Source organism: Manis pentadactyla, chromosome 4, assembly GCF_030020395.1.
Source record: "Manis pentadactyla isolate mManPen7 chromosome 4, mManPen7.hap1, whole genome shotgun sequence".
Classification (NCBI taxonomy): Eukaryota; Metazoa; Chordata; class Mammalia; order Pholidota; family Manidae; genus Manis; species Manis pentadactyla.
This window is the reverse complement of record NC_080022.1, coordinates 42,915,599-42,940,098: the sequence shown is the minus strand read 5'-3', so window position 1 is coordinate 42,940,098 and position 24,500 is coordinate 42,915,599. Positions and strand designations below refer to the sequence as shown.

Genomic DNA, 24,500 nt, shown 5'->3' with positions numbered 1-24,500 from the left:
AAATTTGCCATTTGTGACAAGACCTAGAGGGTATTAGGTTAAGTGAAGTAAGTCAGATGGAGAAAGACAAATATCATATGATTTCACTTACATGTGGAATCTAAAAAATTAAGAGAATACAAAAACAAAACAGAAATAGACTCATAAATACAACAAACTTGTGGCTGCCATAGGGGAGAGGGGTGGGAGGATGGAAGAAATAGGTGAAGAGGATAAAGAGGTACAAACTTCCTATTATAAAATTAAATAAGTCAGAGGGATGAAAAACAACACAAAGAGACTATAGTAAGATTGTAATAATTTTGTATGCTAATACTAGTAACTATGCTCATGGTGGTGAGCATTTCCTAATGTAATTGTTGAATCACTATGTCAATATGTAATAGTATATTGATATGCAGTATGATATTGCATATCAATTTTACTTCAATTTAAAAAAACCAGAACTGCACGCACACAAGGTGTACTGTCCAAGGGTACATTCATCCTCAGCATGAGCATGAAATATAACTTTTCAGCCTTGCAAGCTTCAGTTGAAGCCTTAGTCTGAAGAGCTCATGCTATGGGAAACTCAATAAACAAGTGGGGTCAGTACTTCAATAAGGAGTGGAACAGCAGCTGCAGAAACGTCACAGAGCAGCAAGAGAACACAGACCTGGCGTCAACTATGTGCCAGGTGCTTTACCTCTGTCAGTCATGGCTAATCCTCACTACATCTCCATGCTATAAGAGTTATCCTCATTTTACAAAGAGGAATTCACAAACCAGACAGGCAAAATAACTTGCCAATGGCCATTAAGTGATGATGAGGTGGAACCAGGATACCAGGCGTTCAGGCATTGCTGATGTACATGAATCAGAGTAGCACTGTATTTATGTGCACTGGCAGCCATCAAATGTCTCTCTTTGATCAAACCATGGAATACAGAGGACCCGGTACCTGCTGGGTATTCACTGAATGATTCCTGCATGAAGGATAGGTAGAGTCAGCAAAGAAAACATGCAAGCATGTTTATGTGAACTGTAAGGAGGACCAAAGGAGATGATGCGTTAGAAGTGCTTTGTGACTGACTCAAACCAGACTTCAAATCCCAGCTGTCCAGTAACTTGCTGGGCAACCCACTGGGAATGCAGGTAAAATTAAAAACAAACAAAACCCCTTCCTTTTCAAAAAACAAAACAGAACACCTTTCCTTTCATGTTACATTTTCAGTGCTTGAACAATAAATTGTTAACAAAAAAATTCTACGTTCACTCAAAGAAGTTTGAAGCACAAAATGTACAGAATAATCACTTCTCCATTAGTCCATGCTTAGCACATGGGATTCAACTGGTATTAAATACACACCAGTTAAGAGATCCTCACTTGGCCAGAAGAATAGTAAAATAGCATTCCCTAAATCCACAGGAATAGCCCTTATTGTAGCAGGACTTTCAAAATAAAGCATCAGCAGTTTGACTTAGAAAAAGAAGAGGATGGTAAAGGGGGGAGCCTAGTAAACATAATGCCCTTCATGTAACTGTAGATTAATGATACCAAAAAAAAAAATTCACCAAAAATATTTTTATTCAACCTTAAAAAAAAAAAAAAAGAAAGAAAAAGAAGAGGATTTTTAAAGAGAGGATGTCCCAGGAGGGAGAGGCAAATTTTTAGGGAGGATGAAACAGTGGCTCCCACTGTCACCTGAAGAGCCAGCGGCCAGTGGGAACTTGCTGTTACCTGGACTTCCTGGATTTACTGCTCCAAAGTTCTTCATGGGGATTAGGAAATGAAGTAAAAAAAAAAAAAAGGAATTAAGAGGAACCATTTCCAAGCAACAATTAAATTTTATTCCTGTTTCAACACAGTAAATACACCTGAGTTATTTTTCCAAACCCCACTTCCTGACCAAATGCCCTTAAAATTGAAATCTCACATTATCTTTAGTTGTGATCTAGTCCCACTTAGAAGTCCCACGTTAGCTGTAAAACAATGACCTCAAAGCTCAAGCCTTACAGCACTGGCTGCTCAGGCACCTCATCATTAGTTTCATTAGTCACAGAACAGCACCTATTAGCTACACACGCCCCAATTTTCATGTCAACGAAGCAGTGGAGGCTGTTCACCCTTCCAGAAGCTAAGTTTTGATGGGTTTGCCTTCTAAGGCATCAAAGATGTCTTCCAAGGCTTTCTCCACACACTGGAGAAACTCCTTGCCATTGCGGCCTGGGTAGGAGGAGATGGTGCAGCCTATCTGGTTGTCATGAACAGCATACCCCAAACCAAAGCCATCAAGGACCACGGGGGCAAAGCCACCCAGATTCACTGCTGGGCTGCTCAGTGTGCTCGTGGACAGGATGTTGTGGTTTATCTGCCCATAGGCAGGGTCCAGGTACAGGTCGGGCAGGGCAATCCCTTTGGCTGCTGCCAGGTACTGCAGAGCAAATAAATGTCGGTCAAAGCCCTGGCCTGTCAGAGAAAAATGGAAAACCAGACTCTCAGAATCTCAGAACTGAAAGGCACCATGGTGAAACCTCCCACCCATGGTAGTGGAATCCCCCTCACAGGATCCTTGAGAGGGGAGGAAGGGTCTGTCACCTCGGCACACACACCTCCTGCTCACTAACTTCTAAAGCAGTTCATTTGAGCACATTTCCTTAATAAAAAAAACCAAAACCTGCCAATGGCTAAGCTAAAAATGAGCCTAAAATGAAAGTATAATTTTTGAAATTCTGAAATCAGTTTAGTTAAGCAGTTGAGGAAAGTATAAGAAGAGGTTATGGACTCAAAAACTAAGATAAAACCTAAAGTCTAAGTCAAGTATAAAAGAAAGATTGAGTCAGTGGAACAATGGAAAGGGTATTTGAGCAGAGTTCTGATTTCAGCTTTCCCACTAATTTGTTGTGTAACCCTGGCCAGTGGTCTAAGTTTCCTACCTATAAAATGGAGAAAGATGAGACCTGAAGGTCTTGGAGGTCCCTTTCACTTCTAGGATTTGGCAACATGAGAGGATTGGACTATGTGATCCTCCAGGTCCTTTCCAGGTCTCCAATTTTACCACAAAGGAGCAAAGAAGAATAACACTTAGATGTGGGAAGAGCTCCTGAGATGACCTAGTTCAGAAGCCAACACACTGTAAGTGAGGTGAGGTAACAGGGACTATTGTCAAAAGTGAGTCTGACAGAACATGTCACAGCTCAAAGTGGCCTTACATGAGGATTAAATTAGATGCTTCCCCAACCCTGCTGAGGAGGAGAAAACATTCTGATCCTTAGTGGCTAGTCTGGCTGCTCAGACTGCTTGGGTAGAAGAAAACAATCACCTGGGAGATGGCAAATGGATTAAGCCTAGTGGAAGGGTGGCAGTCAGGTGTGGGGTGGATTACTGAGGCTTACCCCAGCACCGAGGGCAATGAGACCCCCAGGCATTCTCCCCACCCCGTCTCACCCATTGCTGCCTCTTTGGTCAGCTGGCTGTGGTACGCGGAGCACTCGGCCATCATCTGCTGAAGCTCTCCAGCAGTGTGTTTGGAGGGCTCCCTGACGAAGGCCTCGGAGCACCTCTTCGTGAAGATGGAGGCTGGGCGGATAGTCTCTGTGCGGCCGTGCTTGAATGCTGCGGTGCTGCAGGACTCGTAGGTGGCCACTGTCTGCCCGTACTGCCGCAGAAAGGCCATCTGGAAGGCCAGTTGAGCCACCGAGTCAGGGCTCAGCTTCTGCTTCTTCAAGAATTCTTTGCCTCCTCTCTGAAACTGGATGAAGTCAACAGTGAGGGTTTTCATGATGGCATCAAACTTTTCCCTAGCAGCAATGATACCAGTCTCTAAGGCATCATTCAGCTTGAAGTTAAGTTTCTGCACAGCAGCAGAAGAGTCGGTGTGGGCCGGCTGGCTCTGTGGGGTGATAGCAGGGGTCTGGGTGCTGTCTTTAAACACTTCACTAAAAAACCTGAGCACTGCAACACCATCGCCCCAGGCATGCTCAAAGTGGACCGCAGCGCTGCCGTCCTTGGCTATAATGAGGTTGAAGGATTTATCAAACCAGCGGTTTGTGCCGTCACCGTGCAGCATTGTGTGGTACAGGTGGGCAAGGTCCCTGATGGGGAAGTCATCTAGGCAGAGACAGAACACAGCAGAGTCCACTTTCCTCAGCGTCTCCTCGTTGCCAAAACTCACCAGCTTCTGCCTGAGCTCTGCCCAGACATCTCGGTTCTCACTGGTCAGATATGCCAGTGGAAACTCAGGGGCAGACCTATTGTCTGAGAGAATGTACTTCAGATGAGCCTGGATTTCAGAGGCGCTCACAATATTCCCATCATGATCCAGGACATCAAAGACATAGAAATGTCCTTTCCTTAGGACCAAGAGGTGTCTGGCCTTCTCGTTGGTAAAGAGTTCATCCCGAGTGGGTCTGGGTAAACGAGTTGAATTGAAAAGCCGAAAATACTGGGACATATCCAGGGGATATGCACTGACCAAGTAGGCACCATACCAGGACAGAGAGGAAGGCACAAAGCGTATGAGTCTCTTGAAGGTATCAGTGTCACTTTTGGCAGGGTTCAAGTGGAACACCTCTGGCTCCAAGAGGCCAGCCCTGAGGGTCTTGAGAAACCGGATGGCAGACACAGTCATGTTGGTTGCCCTGGTGAGCTGGTCATTATACTCAGATTTTGGGTCAGGGTTGAATGCCATAAATGGATTAAAGTTCAGGACAATGGGGTCTCGAGCAGTTAAGTACATATCAAACCAGGGGCCTAAAAAATAAAAATTAAAAAAGAACAACAAAGTTAATGCAGTCCCTAAAAATAAAGTTTGAGAAAGAAAAACATCAAGCATTTGCAGAAGAAATGACATCAACCTCCAGAGGGTGAACTTCTGATTATTATTTTGCTTTGAAATAGTTCATGACTTACAAATAGGCTCATACAATATGTGGTCTTTTGCATGGGGCTTTTATCATTTATAATAATGTTTTTGAGGTTTATCCATGTTAAAGCATCTATTCTTCATTTATTTTCATTGCTGAATAATGTTCCATTGTATGAATATACCACATTTTGTTTACCCATTCATCGGTTGATGGACATTGGGTTGTTTCTACTTTTTCGTTATTATGAATAATGCTGGTGTGTACAATTTTTGTGTGGACGTATATTCTCAAGTCACTTGGAGATACAGCAAGGAGTGGAATTGCTAGGTCATGTGGTATGTCTCTTTAACCTTTTGAGAAATTGCCAGGGTATCTTTCAAAGTGGCTGCACCATTACTACCAGTAGTGTATGAGGGGTCCAATTTCTCTACTTCCTTGGCAACATTTGTTATTGTCTGTCTTTCTGCTTGGAGCCTTTCTGGTGGGTAGTATCATTGTGGTTTTGATTTGCACTTCCCTAATGTGTATTGCTTTCTCTTCCTCATTCAGTTTCTCTTCTTGACTCTTAAAGAAAGAAAATATAGTAACACCTCACTTACAGTCATGCTGGAAGAGAATTGCTGTTAATTCCCATCCCATTTCCTTAGGTTTCTCTTACTTCATCTCCCTTCAGGGACATTTACCCTAATATGCGGGACAGTCTTTCACCCTCATTCTGTGTACTGTGTACACTTATGCACTCCTTCTTTTAGGAGATGCTCAAAAGCAATAAGAGATCGCTACCAATGCATGTGGATCATTCAGATTAGCCCTTTGCATTCCTGTGGATGTTTTGCCTGTAAAAATTTCAGAAGCAATATTTTATAAGAAATATTCAAGGGAATATTCAAGTCTTCAAGGGAAGTTCCTGCTGGGATTAGCAAATGGATAAATTCTACAAATAAGAGCCATCTCCCACTGGAAGAAATAATTTTACAGGTAAAGCACTGGAGAAAGGACTAATGGATACAAAGTTACTGCTATTCATTGTCAGTTCATTCATTCCATTTCATCACTTGAGAACAGTACTGTGTTAGCCCTGTCCAGGGATATAGAGAGGAGTAACATGGACTGTGATTTGGAACAACTCAGGTAAAGGAGACAAACAGAATTAAATCATAGGAAATGTACTAAAATGGTAAGAGAAAAGAAGTACTGGGTGGGGGAGTGGATAAGAGTTGATGAAAGAATATATGAATTTATGCCTCTGATTCCTTCAGTATAAGAACTTTAAAGAGACATAAATCAGTAAGGCAAAGAGAATGAGAAAGGAGGAAAGAGCAAATATTGGAAGCTGGAAAGCATTTAGGCAACTGGTAATGACTAAAGCAGACTCAGGAAAGCCAACCCTGAGCTGGCAGCAGAGAAAGCCAAGAAATAGTACGATTTACACAGCAGAACCCCTAGAGAGCTCAGTAATCAGCAGCCTTGATGTATCTGGTTAAAGGTTGTCTAAATAGAGCCCTGCTCCCACCCCCAGACATCTTTCCACTCCAGTGGGAGACTTAAGTTTCATTCTCTGGAGAAAGTAAAACTGGAATATCTAACAGCTTTCAATATTTCAATGAAATCTAGGAATAGAGAAGGTTTATTAAGCATCTGAAGAAAGAAAAGAGGGCAAAACAAACAAGAAAAAAGCAACTTGGAGACAGACTATGAAGGAAGATGAGAGCTTAAAATAATTTCCTGATAAATTACTAAGCACATAGAAAACTAAACAAAAGAAAGTTTAAGATAATGGTTAACTTCAGAAAAAAACAAAATGTTCATACAGGAAAGGAAAAACAAGCCCAATATGCTATACAGCCCAGCTGCCAATAGTGTTTATGTGATCATGATAGTGAAAACCCTTAGTAAGCTAACCAAAACTCCGAATAACTATGCCGTGAGAAGTGGAGTGCATGTGCGCTCACATACGTGGCAGGGATGTAAGAGCCTGCTAAATTCTAATCTACAGTGAGGGGGCAATAGACAATGCCCAAAACTAAATAAGTAAGTTAATATCTGAGTACACAATTTGGAGAATGGCAGATAGCAAAAGAATCAGCAGCTGAAAAAGTGAGAAGTGGAAATGAGGGGAGGGTCAGGAATTTGCTGTTTTTCCTAACAACCCTGATAGAACTATTTGATTCTTTAAACTATATGCACGTATAACCTTATTAAAAATATAAACTAAAAGAAGTGCTGTGGGAATAGAGTTTGAAACGACCAATTCTGAATTGAGTGGGAGAAGGATTAAAAGTTTCCTTCTTGGACAAGAAAAATCCTACCTGGGTCTTCTCCTTTTTCTTTTCTTTTTTAAATTGAGATATAACTGACATGTAACACTATATTAGTTTCAGGTATACAACATAACGATTTGATACATGTATATACTGTAAAATGATCACCACAATAAGTCTAGTTAATATCCATCATCACACAAATTTTTCTTTCTTGTGATGAAAATTTTTAAGATCTACATTCTTAGCAACTTTCAAATATGCAATATAGTATTATTAATTTTGTACAGTACATCTCCAGGACTTATTTATTTTATAACAGGAAGTCTCTACCTTTTGACCCCTTCACCCATTTCACCTACTCCCTACCACCTCCCACCTCTGGCAACCACCCTACCTGGGTCTTAAAGGAAGAATTGCCAGGTGAAAAATGGTAGCAGGAACAACATGAATAAAGGCACAGAAGAATGAAAGACTAGGGGGTTGAGAGAACAGTGAGTTGTTCAATTTTGTTGAGGTATGAGTGTGTCAGGGAAAATGTTAAGAGATGAGGCTAGAAAGGCGAGTTAGGCTGGATAGTAAAGGATCTAGAATGATACACATAGGAGATAGGACTTAATCCTGCAACCTTTTCAGACACAGCCAATGATTAGATTCTGCCTTGATCCTACCTATCTAGGAGGCAAGCCATTGTTCTTGGAAATGGATTCCAGTCAACACCTTAATGTTTACCTCAGTAAGAAAGGATGAGGTATTACTTCAGTGTTGGTCTCACCAAAAATACTTTGGAAACCAAAACAGGAGAGAAGATGCCATGCTTTCCACTACAAAGGGCTCTAAGAATCCCACACCCACAGCCCAACCGACCTACCTGAGATGTAGCTCGTATGCTTATTCTGCTTGTCTTGAGCAACCAGCTGCTCATGCAGCTCTTTTCCAATCCCATTTTCAAAACTCTTGCAAAATTGTTCTGTTTTCCTAAAATGCTCAAGAAAATATAAAATCATACCACAACAAGGAAAACCTGGTTTTTAGATTCATGGCAACACAATGAGCTTTGTGTCCTCAGTAACATAGCCTTAGAACCCAGGACTAACGTCAGAAAGAACCTCCGATCAGAACAGCAATCAATCCAAAACAGATAAATCTAGGATATCTTATTAAAATGACTGACCAGGAAGACCAATCAACATCTCATAAAACAATCTGTAATCTAGGAGGCAGCTTGGCATAGAGAAAATGATCCAAGCTTAGGGGTCAAAAAAGAGTTAAATTTGAATTCTAGATCTGTCACTTTCAATCTGTGTGACCTTGGACAAGTAGCTTGATCTCTCTGAGTCTCGATTTCTTTATGTGCAAAATAGAGTTAATATACTACCTCACAAGATTAAAAAAATATATTTATAAAGCTAAGTATTTAGGATAGCTTGAAACAAAATACTTAATAATTGGTAGCTCTTAAATCATACCATGTCAAGAAAAGCTTCATGGACTAATACAGAATATTTAAAAGCTGAGGACAAGATGATGAACAGCTCATCTAAGTTATTCCATCCCTGTCCAGTGAAAGACTCTGTTAATCTAATGGCAATACCAGTTACCTGCAAAAAAAATTCTCATTGTGGAAAAAGGGCACTATACTGGGATAGCAGACATTAATGCAATACATTTTTTGACAATATCCAATATTATTTTCCAAATTGGTTTCCTAGGACTACCGTAAAAAACTACCACAAACTTTTTTTGGCTTAAAACAATAGAAATGTATTCTCTCACAGTTCTGGAGGCCAGAAGTACAAAATCAAGATGCTGATAGGTCCCTATACTCTCTGAAGACGAGAGGAGACTGCCCTGTGCCTGTCTTTATGTCTGGTGTTAGCAGCTATCCTTGGCATTCCCTGGCTTGCCGACGTACTCCGATCTGCCTCTGCCATCACATGGCTGTCTCTGTCTCTTCTCCTCTTCTTGTAAGGGCACCAGTCCTACTAGGCTAAGGACCCACCCTACTCCAGTTTGACCTCATCTTAACTAATCTGCAACAACCCTATTTCCTAACTGAGGTTCTGAGAAGGGAATGAATTTGGGGGACACACTATCCCACCCAGTACACATGCTCCCCAATCAAACTCCTGGTCTGTCACATGCTCTTTTCAGCGAACCTCCCCACCAAGAGTACACATCCTCTGCAAACTACTGGTGTCAGCTAGCCTTCAGGGACACCTACCAAATGCAGGAAAAATATGGCCTTCTGGCTTTATAAAGTATTGCCTGTTGAGTCTAGTTAGAAAGACTCTCACCTCAGGGCTTGGTCAGCCCTTCATGAGTGAAAATTAATCTCCTGAACCTGTAAATGTAGAGGCTTGGTCCCAGGTTCCTGGAGACCCAATTAAATCACAGACACTCCCTAAAGCTTGGCCCATCACGACTTGCCAGCCTCTTCTGAGCCACCCAACCATGGTCACACAGGGCTCTCAGTATTACCTGAACTGGCCATCATCCAAGAGAGGCTTCTGTGCACTGAGGTATCTCCTAAGGGTGTCTTCAAGTTTGGGAACAGGCAGCCTGGGAAGAAAGCAAGGTCAATGGATGGGTGACAAGATGTACAAGAGGTTATTTAGCTCTACAACCAAAACTAGTAAGTCATTACTGGATAATTAATTTCCTCTCCAAAAAACCAACAATGGAAAGCCAATGACAAATCAGAACAGAAGGATTTATCATTGTTAACTTTTTCTTTTTAAGTAAAATAATAACTTTTTAATGTATTAATGATGAATTCCATAGTTAAATTAGTAAATATACTAATAGATTCAAAATGGGGAAGCAGAAGCTGCCTGAAACATTCCTGTTTCCTGGTCACAATTATAAAACCAGTGCTAACTCTGTATTGACACTGATTTTAATTCTACCTTAGTTTGAACCACTGCATTTTTCTCCCCAAAGGTGAAAAAGATAAGTCCTATTTATAAATTATCTTGTGCATTTTATAAAAGAAAATCATACAAATCCATGACACAGGTCTGTCCAAGGGCTAGCCAGATTTGGGATCAACCATCAAGCCAGCCACTAAAGTTCTGTGAAGAAGCCAGATCTTCCCATGTGCTTGCCTACTCATTAAGTGGATTCCCGATGGCCACTATGTTGATGAAGTTACGGGTCCACAGTGAGATGAAAGCACATGGACAGTACAGTGAGGTGTACTTTCCCTTTCATGTCAGCAAGTTTATGGGACGATATCCCCTAGTACCAAAACATAATTGCAGCCCATTAGGTTATCTCTGCCAACTCCAAACTAACATGGATACATCAAAAATATTTTAATTCAGCAACCATTTAGGAAAACTGGAATATTATCCATAGAACAGAGCTTAAAGCCTTATTATATGACATACTGTTGTTCTTCAGTTTATTTTTCAATGCTTATTTATCCAAAACATGATGTCAAAAATGAATCAGAATTATTTACAACCATATGGACTTAGGCTGCACTGAATAACCATTCACAACACTTTTGCACTGTTAGACCCCCTTACATTCATGGATAGATATAGAAAGTCACAAACACTACCTCAGCTACCTCGTAATTACAAAGTTACCTACTTGCTTTTCTCAAGACTTTGTTTTGACACAGTAGGGACATTAACAAAAGTTTACCTTCTTCTTAAAATTCTCAATTAGAGGCAATGGCAGTTTTATAGAAAGTTCTTATTAGAAAGCTTCTGGAGTGTTATTTCTAGCCAACCTTACTTTGGTGGGTTGAAGCAAGTTTTCAGAGTGATTTTTTTTTGAGTTATTAATACAACAGAAACCAAATTTTCTCAATGGAACTAAATTGAGGTAGTATAGATTCCATATATATATTTTTATCACAGATACAAAAATCATGTGTTTTCTATACAAAATATTAACAATAACTTAATTAATATGCCAAACTTACCAGGTCTGTATTTTTGTCTAATATAAAATGCCTTCAGTGTAAATGCCAAATAGCAATGTAGTCCATAATACTGGATTATCTAGTACTTGGCAGACAAAGGCCATAGTTATGAAGTTACTGGTTCACAGTTTAAATGAAAAAGCATGAGCAGTATAGCGAGCTTTTCACAAAGCTAAACCTGCTTAATTTAAAAGCATATCCTTGGACACGGATTCTCAAGATGGCGCTGTGAGTAGGACGGTGGAAATCTCCTCCCAAAACCATATATATTTTGAAAATACAGCAAATACAACTATTCCTAAAAGAGTGACCAGAAGATACAATACACCAGACAGGCTACATCTACGAGAACCCATTGTCTCATGAAGGGGGTAAGATACAAAGCCGTGACATGGCAGGACCCTAGCACTCCCCCCACCCCAGCTCACTGGTGGGAGGATAGGTATAAGAGTAGGGAGGGAGTGGAAGCCCAGGACTGCTAAATAACCAGCCCCAGTAATCTGCACCAGGAGCACAGACACACCTTGCATGGTGCACTGGATATTAGAGAAGCGGAAAAGCAAAATCTGAGATTAAGACTGCGAACAGGTTCCCACAGCCAGCTGCCCTGGGACAAAAGACAAAAGCAGGCACTTTAAAAGTGTTAAAGGGACAAGGGTTTAACAGGTGGACAAAATCGTCCTGGCACACTCAGCCCAGCAGGCTGGGAACTTTAAGGAACATCAGGCTCCCTAACCCCCTGGGTGGCAACACAGCTCCAAAACTCCTCACGGTGATAAGCAGCCTGCCCTTCCTTCCCTCCTGCCAGCACTGCAAGCAAACTGCCTGACTCGCCATTGCTGCAGAACAGTCAGGGAGCAGCCCTGCCTACAGCAACCACACAGCTTAGCACGGAGGCTTCTGCCTGCATGCGGCTAACCGGCCCAGACCCAGAGGCTGCCACCTGCACAGAGTCCAGGAGGCACAAAGCTTTGTTCTCACAGCAGAACACACGCAACTCGCCTGCAACCCCCGTCAGTGCCCTAGACCATACTGAGGGCCGCCCTGCCCATGCAGCTCAGGGGATTAACCCAGAGGCTGCTCCCTGCCTGTGAGTGACTGGCACAGACAGAAGAGACAGACAAGTGACTGACAAGCAGGAAGGGGCTTTGTTCTCCCAGCTGACACATGCGCCACTCGCTGGCGACCACTCCCATCTCCATGAAAAGGCAGAAGAACCTTGTTCAGTCCAAAATCCCTCAAACGCCAGAGAGAGGGCTTGGTGAGACTTAAATCACCAATCTTCCTGAAAAAGAATTCAAAATTAAAGTCATAAGCATGCTGATGAAGCTACAGAGAAATATTAAAAAACTAAGGGATGAATTCAGGAGGGAGACAGCAGAAATGAAACAAACAATGGAAGGATTTAAGAGCAGACTGGATGATGTGAAAGAGACTGTTAATGGAATAGAAATCAGAGAACAGGAATACAGAGAAGCTGAGGCAGAGAGAGATAAAAGGATCTCTAGGAATGAAAGAACTCTGTGACCAATCTAAATGGAACAATATTTGCATTATGGGGGTACCAGAAGAAGAAGAAATAAAAAGGGATAGAAAATGTCTTTGAAGAAATAATTGCTGAAAACTTCCCCAATCTGGGGAAGGAAATAGTCTCTCAGACCATGGAAGTCCACAGATCTCCCAACACAAGGGACCCAAGGAGGACAACACGAAGACATGTAATAATTAAAACGGCAAAGATCAAAGACAAGGACAGAGTATTAAAAGCAGCCAGAGAGAGAAAAAAGATCACCTACGAAGGAAAACCCATCAGGCTATCCATCATCAGACTTCTCAGCAGAAACATTACAGGCCAGAAGGAAATGACATGATATATTCAATGCAATGAAACAGAAGTGCCTCGAACCGAGAATACTGTATCCAGCAAGATTATCATTTAAGTTTGAAGGAAGGATTAAACAATTCCCAGATAAGCAAAAGTTGAGAGAATTTATATCCCACAAACCATCTCTACAGTGTATTTTAAAGGGACTGCTCTAGATGGAAGTATGCCTAAGGCTAAACAGCTGTCACCAGAGAAAATAAAACCACAGCAAAGAAAGTAGACCAACCAAATACTAACTAAATGCAAAATAAACTCAGCAATCCACAAAATCACTTAAGGGAAACACAAAGAGTACAGAATAAAACACCTAACATATAAAGAGTGGAGCAGGAAGAAAAAGAAGGGAGAGAAATAACAAATCATCAGACTGTGTTTATAATACTGTAATAAGTGAGTTAAGTTAGATGGTTAGATAGTAAAGAAGCTGCCCTTGAACCTTTGGTAACCACAAATCCAAAGCGTGCAATAGCAATAACTACATATCTATTGATAATCACCCTAAATGTAAATGGACTGAATGCACTAATCAAGAGACACAGAGTAATAGAATGGATAAAAAAGCAAGAAGACCCATCTATATGCTGCCTACAAGAGACTCACCTCAAACCCAAAGACATACACAGACTAAAAGTGAAAGGACGGAAAAGATATTTCATGCAACTAATAGGGAGAAAAAAGCAGGTGTTGCAGTACTTGTATCAGACAAAATAGACTTCAAAACAAAGAAAGTCACAAGAGACAAAGAAGGACATTACATAATGATAAAGGGGTCAGTCCAAAAAGAGGATATAACCATTATAAATATCCATGCACCCAACACAGGAGCACCTACATATGTGAAACAAATACTACCAGAACTAAAGGAGGAAATAGAAAGCAATGCATTCATTTTAGGAGACTTCAAAACACCACTCACTCCAAAGGACAGATCAACCAGACAGAAAATAAGTAAGGACAGAGAGGTACTGAACAACACATTAGAACAGATGGACCTAAAAGACATCTACAGAACTCTACCCAAAAGCAGCAGGATACACATTCTTCTCAAGTGCACATGGAACATTTTCCAGAACAGAAATACTAGGCCACAAAAAGAGCCTCAGAAAATTCAAAAAGATTGAAATCTACCAACCAACTTCTCAAAATCACAAAGGTATAAAACTAGAAGTAAACTGTACAAAGAAAACAAAAAGACTCACAAACACATGGAGGCTTAACAACATGCTCCTAAATAATCAATGGATCAATGACCAAATTAAAATAGAGATCAAGCAATATATGGAGACAAATGAAAAAAACAGCACGATGCCCCAACTTCTGTGGGATGCAGCAAAGGCAGTTCTAAGAAGAAAGTATATAGCAATCCAGGCCTATTTAAAGAAGGATGAACAATCCCAAATGAATAGTCTAAAGTCATCATTATTGAGACTGGAAAAAGAAGAACAAATGAGGCCCAAGGTCAGCAGAAGGAGGGGCATAATAAAGATCAGAGAAGAAATAAATAAAATTGAGAAGAATAAAACAATAGAAAAATTAATGAAACCAAGAGCTAATATTTTGAGAAAATAAACAAAGTAGATAAACTCCTAGGCCAGACTTATTAAGAAAAAAAGAGAATCTACACATATAAACAGAATCAGAAATGAGAAAGGAAAAATCATGACAGACACAACAGAAATACAAAGTATTATTAGAGAGTACTATGAAAATCTATATGCTAGCAAATTGAATAACCCAGAAAAAACAGACAACTTTCTAGAAAAATACAACCTTTGAAGACTGACCCAGAAAGAAACAGAAAATCTAAACAGACCAATTACCAGCAATGAAATTGAATTGGTAATCAAAAAACTACCCAAGAACAAAACTCCAGACCAGATGGGATTCACTGCTGAATTTTATCAGACATTTAGAGAAGACATAATACCCATTCTCCTTAAAGTTTTCCAAAAACTAGAAGAGGAGGGAATACTTTCACACTCATTCTATGAAGCCAGCATCACTCTAATACCAAAACCAGGCAGACATTACAAAAAAAGAAAACTACAGACGAATATCCCTGATGAACATAGATGCAAAAATACTCAACAAAAGATTAGCAAACAGAATTAAAAAATACATCAAGAGGATCATACACCATGATCAAGTGGGATTCATCTCAGGGATGCAAGGATGGTACAACATTCGAAAATTCATCAACATCATCCACCACACCAACAAAAAGGACAAAAACCACATGATCATCTCCATAGATGCTGATAAAGCATTTGACAAAATTCAACATCCATTCATGATAAAAATTCTCAACAAAATGGATATAAAGGGCAAGTACCTCAACATAATAAAGGCCATATACGACAAACCCTCAGCCAACATCATACTTAACAGTGAGAAACTGAAAGCTTTTCCCCTATGATTGAGACCAAGACAAGGATGCCCACTCTCCCCACTTTTATTCAACATAGTACTGGAGGTCCTAGCCACAGCAATCAGACAACACAAAGAAATAAAAAGCATCCAGATTGGTAAGGAAGAAGTCAAACTGTCACTGTTTGCAGATGACATGATAGTGTACATAAAAAAACCCTAAAGAATCCACTCCAAAACTATTAGAACTAATATCAGAATTCATCAAAGTTGCAGGACACAAAATTAATACATAGAAATCTGTTGCATTCATATACACTAATGATGAACTTGGAGAAAGAGAAATCAGAAAAACAATTCCATTCACAATTGTGCCAAAAAGAATAAAATACCTAGGAATAAACCTAACAAAGGAAGTGAAAGACCTATATCCTGAAAACTACAAGACACTCTTAAGAGAAATTAAAGAGGACACTAATAAATGGAAATTCATCCCATGCTCTTGGCTAGGAAGAATTAATATTGTCAAAATGGCCATCCTGCCTAAAGCAATCTACAGATTCAATGCAATCCCTATCAAAATACCAACAGCATTCTTCAATGAACTACAGCAAATTGTTCTAAAATTCACATAGAGCCACAAAAGACCCTGAATAGGCAAAGCAATCCTGAGAAGGAAGAATAAAGCAGGGGAATTATGCTCCCTGACTTCAAGCTCTACTACAAAGCCACAGTAATCAAGGCAATTTGGTACTAGCACAAGTACAGACCCATATGCCAGTGGAACAGAATAGAGAGTCCAGATATTAACCCAACCATATATTGTCAATTAATATATGATAAAGGAGCCATGGATGTACAATGGGGACATGATACCCTCTTCGACAGCTGGTGCTGGCAAAACTAGACAGCTACCTGTAAGAGAATGAAACTGGATTACTGTCTAACTCCATACACAAAAGTAAACTCAAAATGGATCAATTACCTGAATGTAAGTCATGAAACCATAAAACTCTTAGAAGAAAACATAGGCAAAACTCTCTTGAATATAAACATGAACAACTTCTTCATGAACATATCTCCACAGGCAAGGGAAACAAAAGCAAAAATGAACAAGTGGGACTATATCAAACTAAAAAGCTTCTGTACAGCAAAGGACACCATCAGTATAACAAAAAGGGATCCTACAGTATGGGAGAACATATTCATAAATGACATCCAATAAGGGATTGACATCCAAAATACACAAAGAGCTCACACACCTCAACAAACAAAAAGTAAATAATCCAATTAAAAAATGGGCAGAGGAGCTGAACAGACACTTCTCCAAAGAAGAAATTCAGATGGTCAACAGGCACATGAAAAGATGCTCCACATCTCTAGTCATCAGAGAAATGCAAATTAAAACCACAATGAGATATCACCTCACACCAGTAAGGATTGCCACCATCCAAAAGGCAGACAACAACAAATGTTGGCGAGGATGTAGAGAAAGGGAAACCCTCCTACACTGCTGGTGGGAATGTAAAATAGTTCAACCATTGTGGAAAGCAGTATAGAGGTTCCTCAAAAAACTAAAACTAGAAATATCATTTGACCCAGGAATTCCACTCCTAGGAATATACCCTAAGAATGCAGGAGCCCAGTTTGAAAAAGACATATGCACTCCTATGTTTATTGCAGCACTATTTACAATAGCCAAGAATTGGAAACAACCTAAGTGTCCATCAGTAGATGAATAGATAAAGATGAGGTACATATACACAATGGACTATTATTCAGCCATAAGAAGAAAAGAAATTCCACCATTTGCAACAACATGGATGGAGCTAGAGGGTATTATGCTCAGTGAAATAAGCCAGGCAGAAAAGACAAGTATCAAATGTCACACAAATTTCACTCATCTGTGGGGTATAAGAACAAAGAATAAACTGAAGGAACAAAACAGCAGCAGACTCACAGAACCCAAGATGGACTAATAGTTACCAAAGGGAAATGGACTGGGGAAGATGGGTGGGAAGGGAGGGATAAGGGGAAAAAAGGGCATTACGATTAGCACACATAATGTAGCGGGGGGCACGGGAAAGGCAATATAGCACAGAGAAGATAAGTAGTGATTCTATAGCATCTTACTACACTGATGGACAGTAACTGTAATGGTGTATGTGGTGGGGTCTTAATAATGGGGGGAATCTAGTAACCACAATGTTGCTCATGTAATTGTATATTAATGGTACCAAAATAAAAAATATATATATTATAATAAATAAATAATAATAATAAAATAAAAATAAATAAAAAAGTAAAAAGCATATCCTTAAATCTGAGATTGTCCCTTTTTGGTGGGGGGGTATCATTACAGGTCCTTTAAGAAATAATATTGATAATACTACTTTTTCTCCATAATTTGACTGATCTTTGAAATCTACAAGTATAAGAAATACTGACATGACAGAAAGGGAATGAGATCTAGAATCAGACCTAGGCTTGAGTCCCAGTTCTGTCACTTAATTTCTAGTTGTATGGTTATAGGTGGCCAATTACTTGCTGTCCTTCAGACTCCATTTCCTCTTTGAGTTGGAGAGAAGAACTGCCTCACAGAGAGATCTGAAATCCTACCTGTCACGTTCCAACCCCATCGAGCTAGCACAAGTATATCATTAACATTTCTTGTACACAGAGAAGTTAAGTTCATAGCCTTTGGAATCTCACAGATCTGGGTTTGTATCCTGGACACCTTCACTTACTATTCACATGACCTTTCTTACCTTTCTTGACCCCTCTTCCTCCATTTGTAAAATAATAGCTCACTGGGCTATTATGAAGATTAAATGAAATTATGCACATATACACATATGTGAGGAACTTAGCAATGTATCTGACACATGGTATTAAACACAGAGCACACACTAAATGTATATTCACAGAATCCAGATACCTATCAATATCTATAAACAGCTCAGTTTATTGCCTTTCCATTTCCCTTCTCATTTCCTGCTTCCTTATTACAACACCTCCTACCTCAGATACAAACCTGTGCCCTATTATTTCCTTCCTTCTGCTCAGCCACATCCAGTTTGGCCCCAAGTAGCTGTTATTCTTCACTGGCCACTTCCATTATACCTTTTAGAACCCCCATTCTGTTCTGAATAAACTACCCTACATACTATAACTTCCATTCCAGTACTTCTATCTCCTCTTTTTAAAAATCTGACTATTCTGAAAATACCATTTGCTTTCAGATTTCTCTCCAAAGAAAGCCACTCCCCAACTCCTAGAAAAGACTGGCATCTGCCTTGCCCCTACCACCCGCCATCAGCATTACAGAAGTTTCTTTCTTCTCAAAGCCAGTTTTGCCACCTTCTCCCCATCCTCATCTCTGTTATTCACTCCAGGGGGTGGTGAGTTAGTAAACCAGTTCTCCAGTGGGGAGGGGTGGAGCCCTGATTTGTAGCATTACCTATTTCTGTGAATCTCCCACCAGGCCAATTTCAAGCCACCAACATGATGTCAGCTGGGAAGAAGGACCCAGAGCTGATTCCCAGGACTGTCTAGAGGGCAGCTCATGACTCATCAGGATTCTTCCTCTAAACCTTCTCGGACCTCCAGTTGTACACCAGGCCAGCACAAAATAGGTACTTAATAAATGTATGTTGACTAACTTAGTTGATTAGTCCTTCTTTTACCACTTATCCATCCCAGGATTCTATATTCGCTATTCGTATTTAGTGGCTCCTATGTGTTTATGTTTCTCTCCCCCACCGACTGCAGTCTGTGAGATCCTTAAAGAATGTCCAAGATGCAGTTAGAAATTCTCACCTCCAACCCTGTTGGTTTTGACACCATCTTCTTCTGAGCCTATCTTCCCCCATTATGTCCTCTTGCCCAAAAAGTGCATGTTTTCTCAGGACTGGGTCCCCTGCCCTCTTCTGACTGTCTGCCCTGTCAGTAAGCCCCTCTCCTCTGATAGCTTCAACTTAGCCACCTACGCAGGTTTCTCCAGGCAGACAGCGAGGGGGAACAGTGAAGGCATACTAGGGAACATGATCCTGCAACTTTACATTTACTTTGTTGCAGGACAGCATGGTATGCTGGAAGCGTGAGCTTTGAGGCCAGACAAACCTGAGTCTAAATTTTAAACAGGTCACTTTTAAGAAGGTAGATTAGTGGATACCAGGAGTGGAAGGGGGCATGGGGAGTGACTTCTAATGAGTATGGGTATTTTTGGGGGGGTAATGAAATAAATGAGATAGTGGTGATGGCTGCACAACTCTGTGATTATATGTAAAACCATTGACTTGAATGCTTTTAAAAAATGAATTCTCTCTCAATAAAGCAATTAAAAATGCTTTGAAATAAGTCACTTTTCATCTCTGGTGATCCATTTTTTTAATCAGTAATACGAAGGAACTGAAAGAAATGGTCTCTGAGGCCCCCTTACAGTTCTGTGACTGCAACCTCGGGAGTCATGCTGACTCCTTCCCTCCCACGGCAGCAGAACTCGGGCTTCAGCAGCCACAGCTCTGGGCCTTTGAGCATGCTGACCACCCTGTACCTACTGTTCCTCACCTGGAAAATGGGGATAGTAATAGCACCCCTTCCTAGTCAAGGTCTGTGGTCAAGTGGAGCTGACACCACCCCAACATCCAAGGGTGGACTTTATACATACTGGTTCAGACCCAAAAAGACCCAGTGAGAATTGTAAGATTTAATTACAGAATTTTTTTAATGACAGGAAGGAAGAATCTAATAACTGGGGTGACTAAGAGATTAGGGTGTAAACTATGCCTTCAGTGCTGACTGCCACTTTGTCACCATGAAGGAGAGAGGCTGCTTGAGAACATGGTCACACAAATAAAGAGCTGAGTGGAAGGCAAACAAAGTCTTGATGACATCATTTGAGCCCCTTAATCCAACCTGTATTTTTCAGGTCCATGAGCTCCTATATTCCTGTTTGCTAAGTGAATTTAATTGACGTTTCTATAAATTGCTATCACAAAGGCCCACACTGTGACAATTTCCTCTCCAGTAGGTGCTCACTTGCAGTCAACATTTATTCTCTACTCTTTAGAAATCAAGTTATGAAGTCACCTCCAATCTCTCTTCACTACTCTGCTTTCTCCACAGTTCCTCAAATAACACTAAAAGGGGCACCTGTGGTTAAGATGGATCTGCCAGGCATCTCTCAAGGCCCTAGCTCCTTTCAAGGCATCTGTAAATTACATTGCAGGGAGCTCAAGGAGCTGCAGGTATGCACATGAAGAAGCGCAGGTTAAAAATCAGATCTAACCCTCATCTTGTGATCTTAACCACCATGAAATGCTGCTTCCCACTTATTACATTTTACCTTATCTGTTTACCTGTCAACTCCCCCACCATATGGGACGCTTCTCACCATAACTGATTGGTCTCCCAATCCGTATCAACAAATGTTTGTCAGGTTAATAATGTGAATCAGTAGGTCAGGTTGTCTTGTCTCCTCACAATGTGCAGTGTTATATTGTGAGATTAACTGTTCAGTGTATATAATAATCCCTAAAAATAACACCTACCTGAACAGTACACCTAAAAATGGTTAAAATAGTAAAGTTTGTTATATGTAATTGACCACACCAAAAAAAAACTGAGACAAAACCTAAGAAGCAAAAAAACATGCAAATGATAGTGCAAGTGTTCCTGGAGGAAAGTGAATCCAAGACCTGCTGGTCAAAAGGCAGCAATAATATGACAGGAACAGGAAGAGGGGTAGACGGAGGTCCAGGCAAACCACCTAATACATACAGAGGGACTAGTCCTTCCTCATACCAGCTTATTAGGATAGTTCCCTATTTTCTGCATCTTATTTCACTGTATCTTACAATAGCCCTAAGAATTCTGTGTTCCAGAATTGGGCTGGGGTGTGTTTTGTGGTCAGGGGAGCCCCACTGGGTCTTAAAATATATATATATATATGTATATATATATACACATACACACACACACACACACACACACACATATATATATATCAGCACCACTGCTATCTTATAGGTAAGAACTGTGGTTCAAAGAAGCTAACTGAATAACCTGAAGTTAAATACTATCAGATCCAGAATAGGAAACAAAGGTCTACCAGACTTCAAAGCCAGGGCTTTTCATCACATGTGACATCAAAATGAGTGTCAACCATAATACATTTTACCAGGCTAAACTCCAAGATAAAAGAATCTCATCTTACCTAACCCCCAAATTACAGCACAGGTCATGGAAGCTGGAGGGAATCCTTATTTAAGGTTATATACATGGGTGATGACACAATGATACTGTTTGTAGCTCCAGACTCCTGCAGATTTTTGGACTGAACGCTTTTGAATATTCTTCCCAGCTTTCCAATTTTAAAAGAGAAAATCCCTGATCTTCAACTTGGGTGGAACCCAGGCCTGCCTGAAATCCAAGGCCATATGCTGCTGGGTGTGCCAAGGGAAGACAGGTTCTGTCATTCTTCACCTTTACCCCACATACTGGCTCAGCTCACACACAGGCTGTCAGGGAGGAGGCCTGCACAGGGTTAGCCCAAGGGACAAAGACCATTTTTTTTCTCTCTCCCTTCCTGCTGCCAAATATAAGCAGTGGGACTGGGACCAGATAATCTCATTTTAGTTTTAGATGTCTGTTGGTTTTGTAAGAACCTCATGAGATGATTTCATGAAAGAACGGGGGTGGGCAGTGATAATGAGGGGTTTAGGGGTTCCTGAATGTGAAGAAAAACAGTAACCTAGTAGTTGGGGTTGATGCCTGTGACACAATCTTTGTTGTATTCATGGGGTGGGGAGCCCTGGCTTCTAGCCCCTGGACTGGGAGATCCCTGATGGCAGTTTGGTTGAAAGGAAGTGAGAAGGGTCTCTGAGACAAATTTGGAACTTGGCACCAGGAACTAACTGGTAAGTAGAGAAGCTGAAGTTTGGTTTTAGAAGGTGAAGGAATTTGGGGAAATTTCTAATACTGGAGAAGGAAACCTGGCATCTCAGATTAAGCTGGGATTCAAAGACTGGGAAAACCGGAAGCCGAATTAAAGAAAATTTGGGTGAGGGAAGGAGACAGGAAAATCTGGGGGGCTGCTTTCACAGCAAAAGTCGATTCTGGGTGAAGTGTTTCACAGGTGGAGGGGAATAAGCTATGGTGAGGAGGAACACATAAAATTGGGTGGGCTCTGGATGGAATTTGAATTAAGAGCTGGGATGGGGTACTGAGACTGGTGTTCTAGAACTCTGTGAGAATGGGATGAAGTTGCAGAGGGTAATGTGGGTTAGGGAGGGTTTTTTAGGAGGAGGAACCTGGTCGGTAGTTGAGGAAGGTTTGTAGGGCTGAAAGGTTTTCAGATAAAGACTGGACTTAGAATGCTGAGGACATGGGGAAGGGGAGTTCCCGTCTGGGGAACTGATGGAGTGCTAAAAGAGCCGGGTATTGGAGGCATGGATATGGGCTGAGGGTTCTGAGTAACAGAAACGAGGAAGGTGGCCTGTTGGGGGAAGTTTAGGGAGGGCAACTACTGTGTATCAGGAACTGGCCTATCCATATTCAGGGCAGGAATGCAGGGCAGTCATGAAAGTACCTCAGGGGACACCCCAGTTGGAGGGGTAGGGTGGTGTTGGAGACAGGCAGGCTGGGCATTTTTCAAGGGAAAATGTGAGGCTCTGGTTAGGTATCTGATTTCAGCTGTGTTAACGGGGAGGGAGTTTGAGAAGAGTTCAAGGTGAGAACCTAAAAGAACAGTGAAGGATTCCGAAGAGTATGTGAGCGTTCTGTGGTTCCTACGCCAGGAGATTCTGACAGTCACAGAATTTCCAGTTTGGAGGATGCGGCAGCACCCCAGGTAGGGGTCTAGGGGCGGAAGCAAGTTGAGTAAAAAAGCAGTGAGTGACTGGAATGAGGCTGGGCGATCCTGAGCTGGCGGCGGGGGCCGGGCGGCCGGGCTCACCTGGGCAGGCTGTCCTGGTAGTGCATGGTGGGCACGATGCTGCGCTGCAGGTACTGACCAGGACTGGGGCCGGCACTGAGGGGCCGACAGGTGGCTCCGGGGCCCACGGCAGGGCCCCGGAGCCAGGCGCGCAGCAGCAGGCGGGCCACCATCGTCCTGGGAGGCTGCGGCGCCAACAACTCGGGGAAAGGGTGCTCTGGTGTAGGAAGGCACAGCCGCCTACCTCAGGGGCCCGGGACGCTGAGTCAGGGACTCCAGCCCCACCCGCTCCGGTCTGCGGAGCTACTTCCGGCCTCCCGGGCCCCTCCCACATCCAGGCTCCGCCCAAGGCCAGGCCCGGTACCCCCAGCCCGCCGCCGGGCGGGGCTAAGTAGCTCGTCGCTCTGCGGGTCTTCCAGTCCCGAGGCGGCGGGAAACGTTGCTCCATAGCCACTCCCTGCTGTTTTGGAGCAAGATAGAAACTGAAGTTGAAGAAAAAGAAAAACCGAAACAAACTTCTGGAATCTGATAAATCGAAATTTGATCCAGACTCTGTCCCTAAGAGATGGTGGGCAAAATTTTAAACCTCCATTAACTCGTCTAAGAAACAGAGATCATGATCATTCAACGTACCTCTCATGATCTTAGATATGAAATGAGATAAATTGTTATGTGCAGTGCCTGGCGCTGTGAGTAGTAAATGGAGGCTGTTGATGTTACTAGTAACGGTGATGTTTGCGCAGCAGACCGTTTTTCACAGCATGATTAACACCGCGCAGCTGCCCTGCAGGCTCACCTGAGCTAGTAGTATCAGAGAACATGCGGGCAGAAGCCAGAAACCGTGTTCTGTCATCCAGCACGTCTTATGTGCAGAAAGCCCCTGTAGAGCAGGATCCCTTCCTCTTGGACATACATTCTCAGCTTGAACATCTCTGAAGACAGAAAGCTCTGCCTCTGTCTTTAGGGAGTATTCTGACCACATGAGGCTGCCTATCACCACAGATCACCTCCAAGATTCCTTCCAACTCTGACTCTAAGGTTATACAACTTAAAGAGAGATCCATCACCCCTCACCCATCACAAGGCAAAAGACCACACTCCAATCCCTCTTGTCAGCTGCAGCTGAAAGATTAAGTAGGCTCTGCTCCCATTTTACAGAAGAAAAAAGGAAGTATCAAAAGACATTAAATCATTCTTACTGGCTTGAGGTACAGAATTCCACTCTGGGAACATGGCCTTTCCTTAGCTTCAGCTTTCAGGCATGGG

At 41.7% G+C, this 24,500-nt stretch overlaps 1 protein-coding gene across 1 annotated transcript; it reads right to left on the bottom strand.

Moving 5' to 3' along the window:
• Window positions 1-1,807: 1,807 nt before the first annotated feature.
• CPT2 (carnitine palmitoyltransferase 2) lies at window positions 1,808-23,530 on the bottom strand. The gene is made up of 5 exons (XM_036892988.2): window positions 23,256-23,530; window positions 9,591-9,671; window positions 7,981-8,087; window positions 3,428-4,732; window positions 1,808-2,449 (listed from the first exon to the last, which is right to left on the bottom strand). Exons 1-5 carry the CDS (start codon window positions 23,405-23,407, stop codon window positions 2,118-2,120), a joined length of 1,977 nt encoding a protein of 658 aa, XP_036748883.2. The 5' UTR covers window positions 23,408-23,530; the 3' UTR covers window positions 1,808-2,117.
• Between the last annotated feature and the right edge of the window lie 970 nt (window positions 23,531-24,500).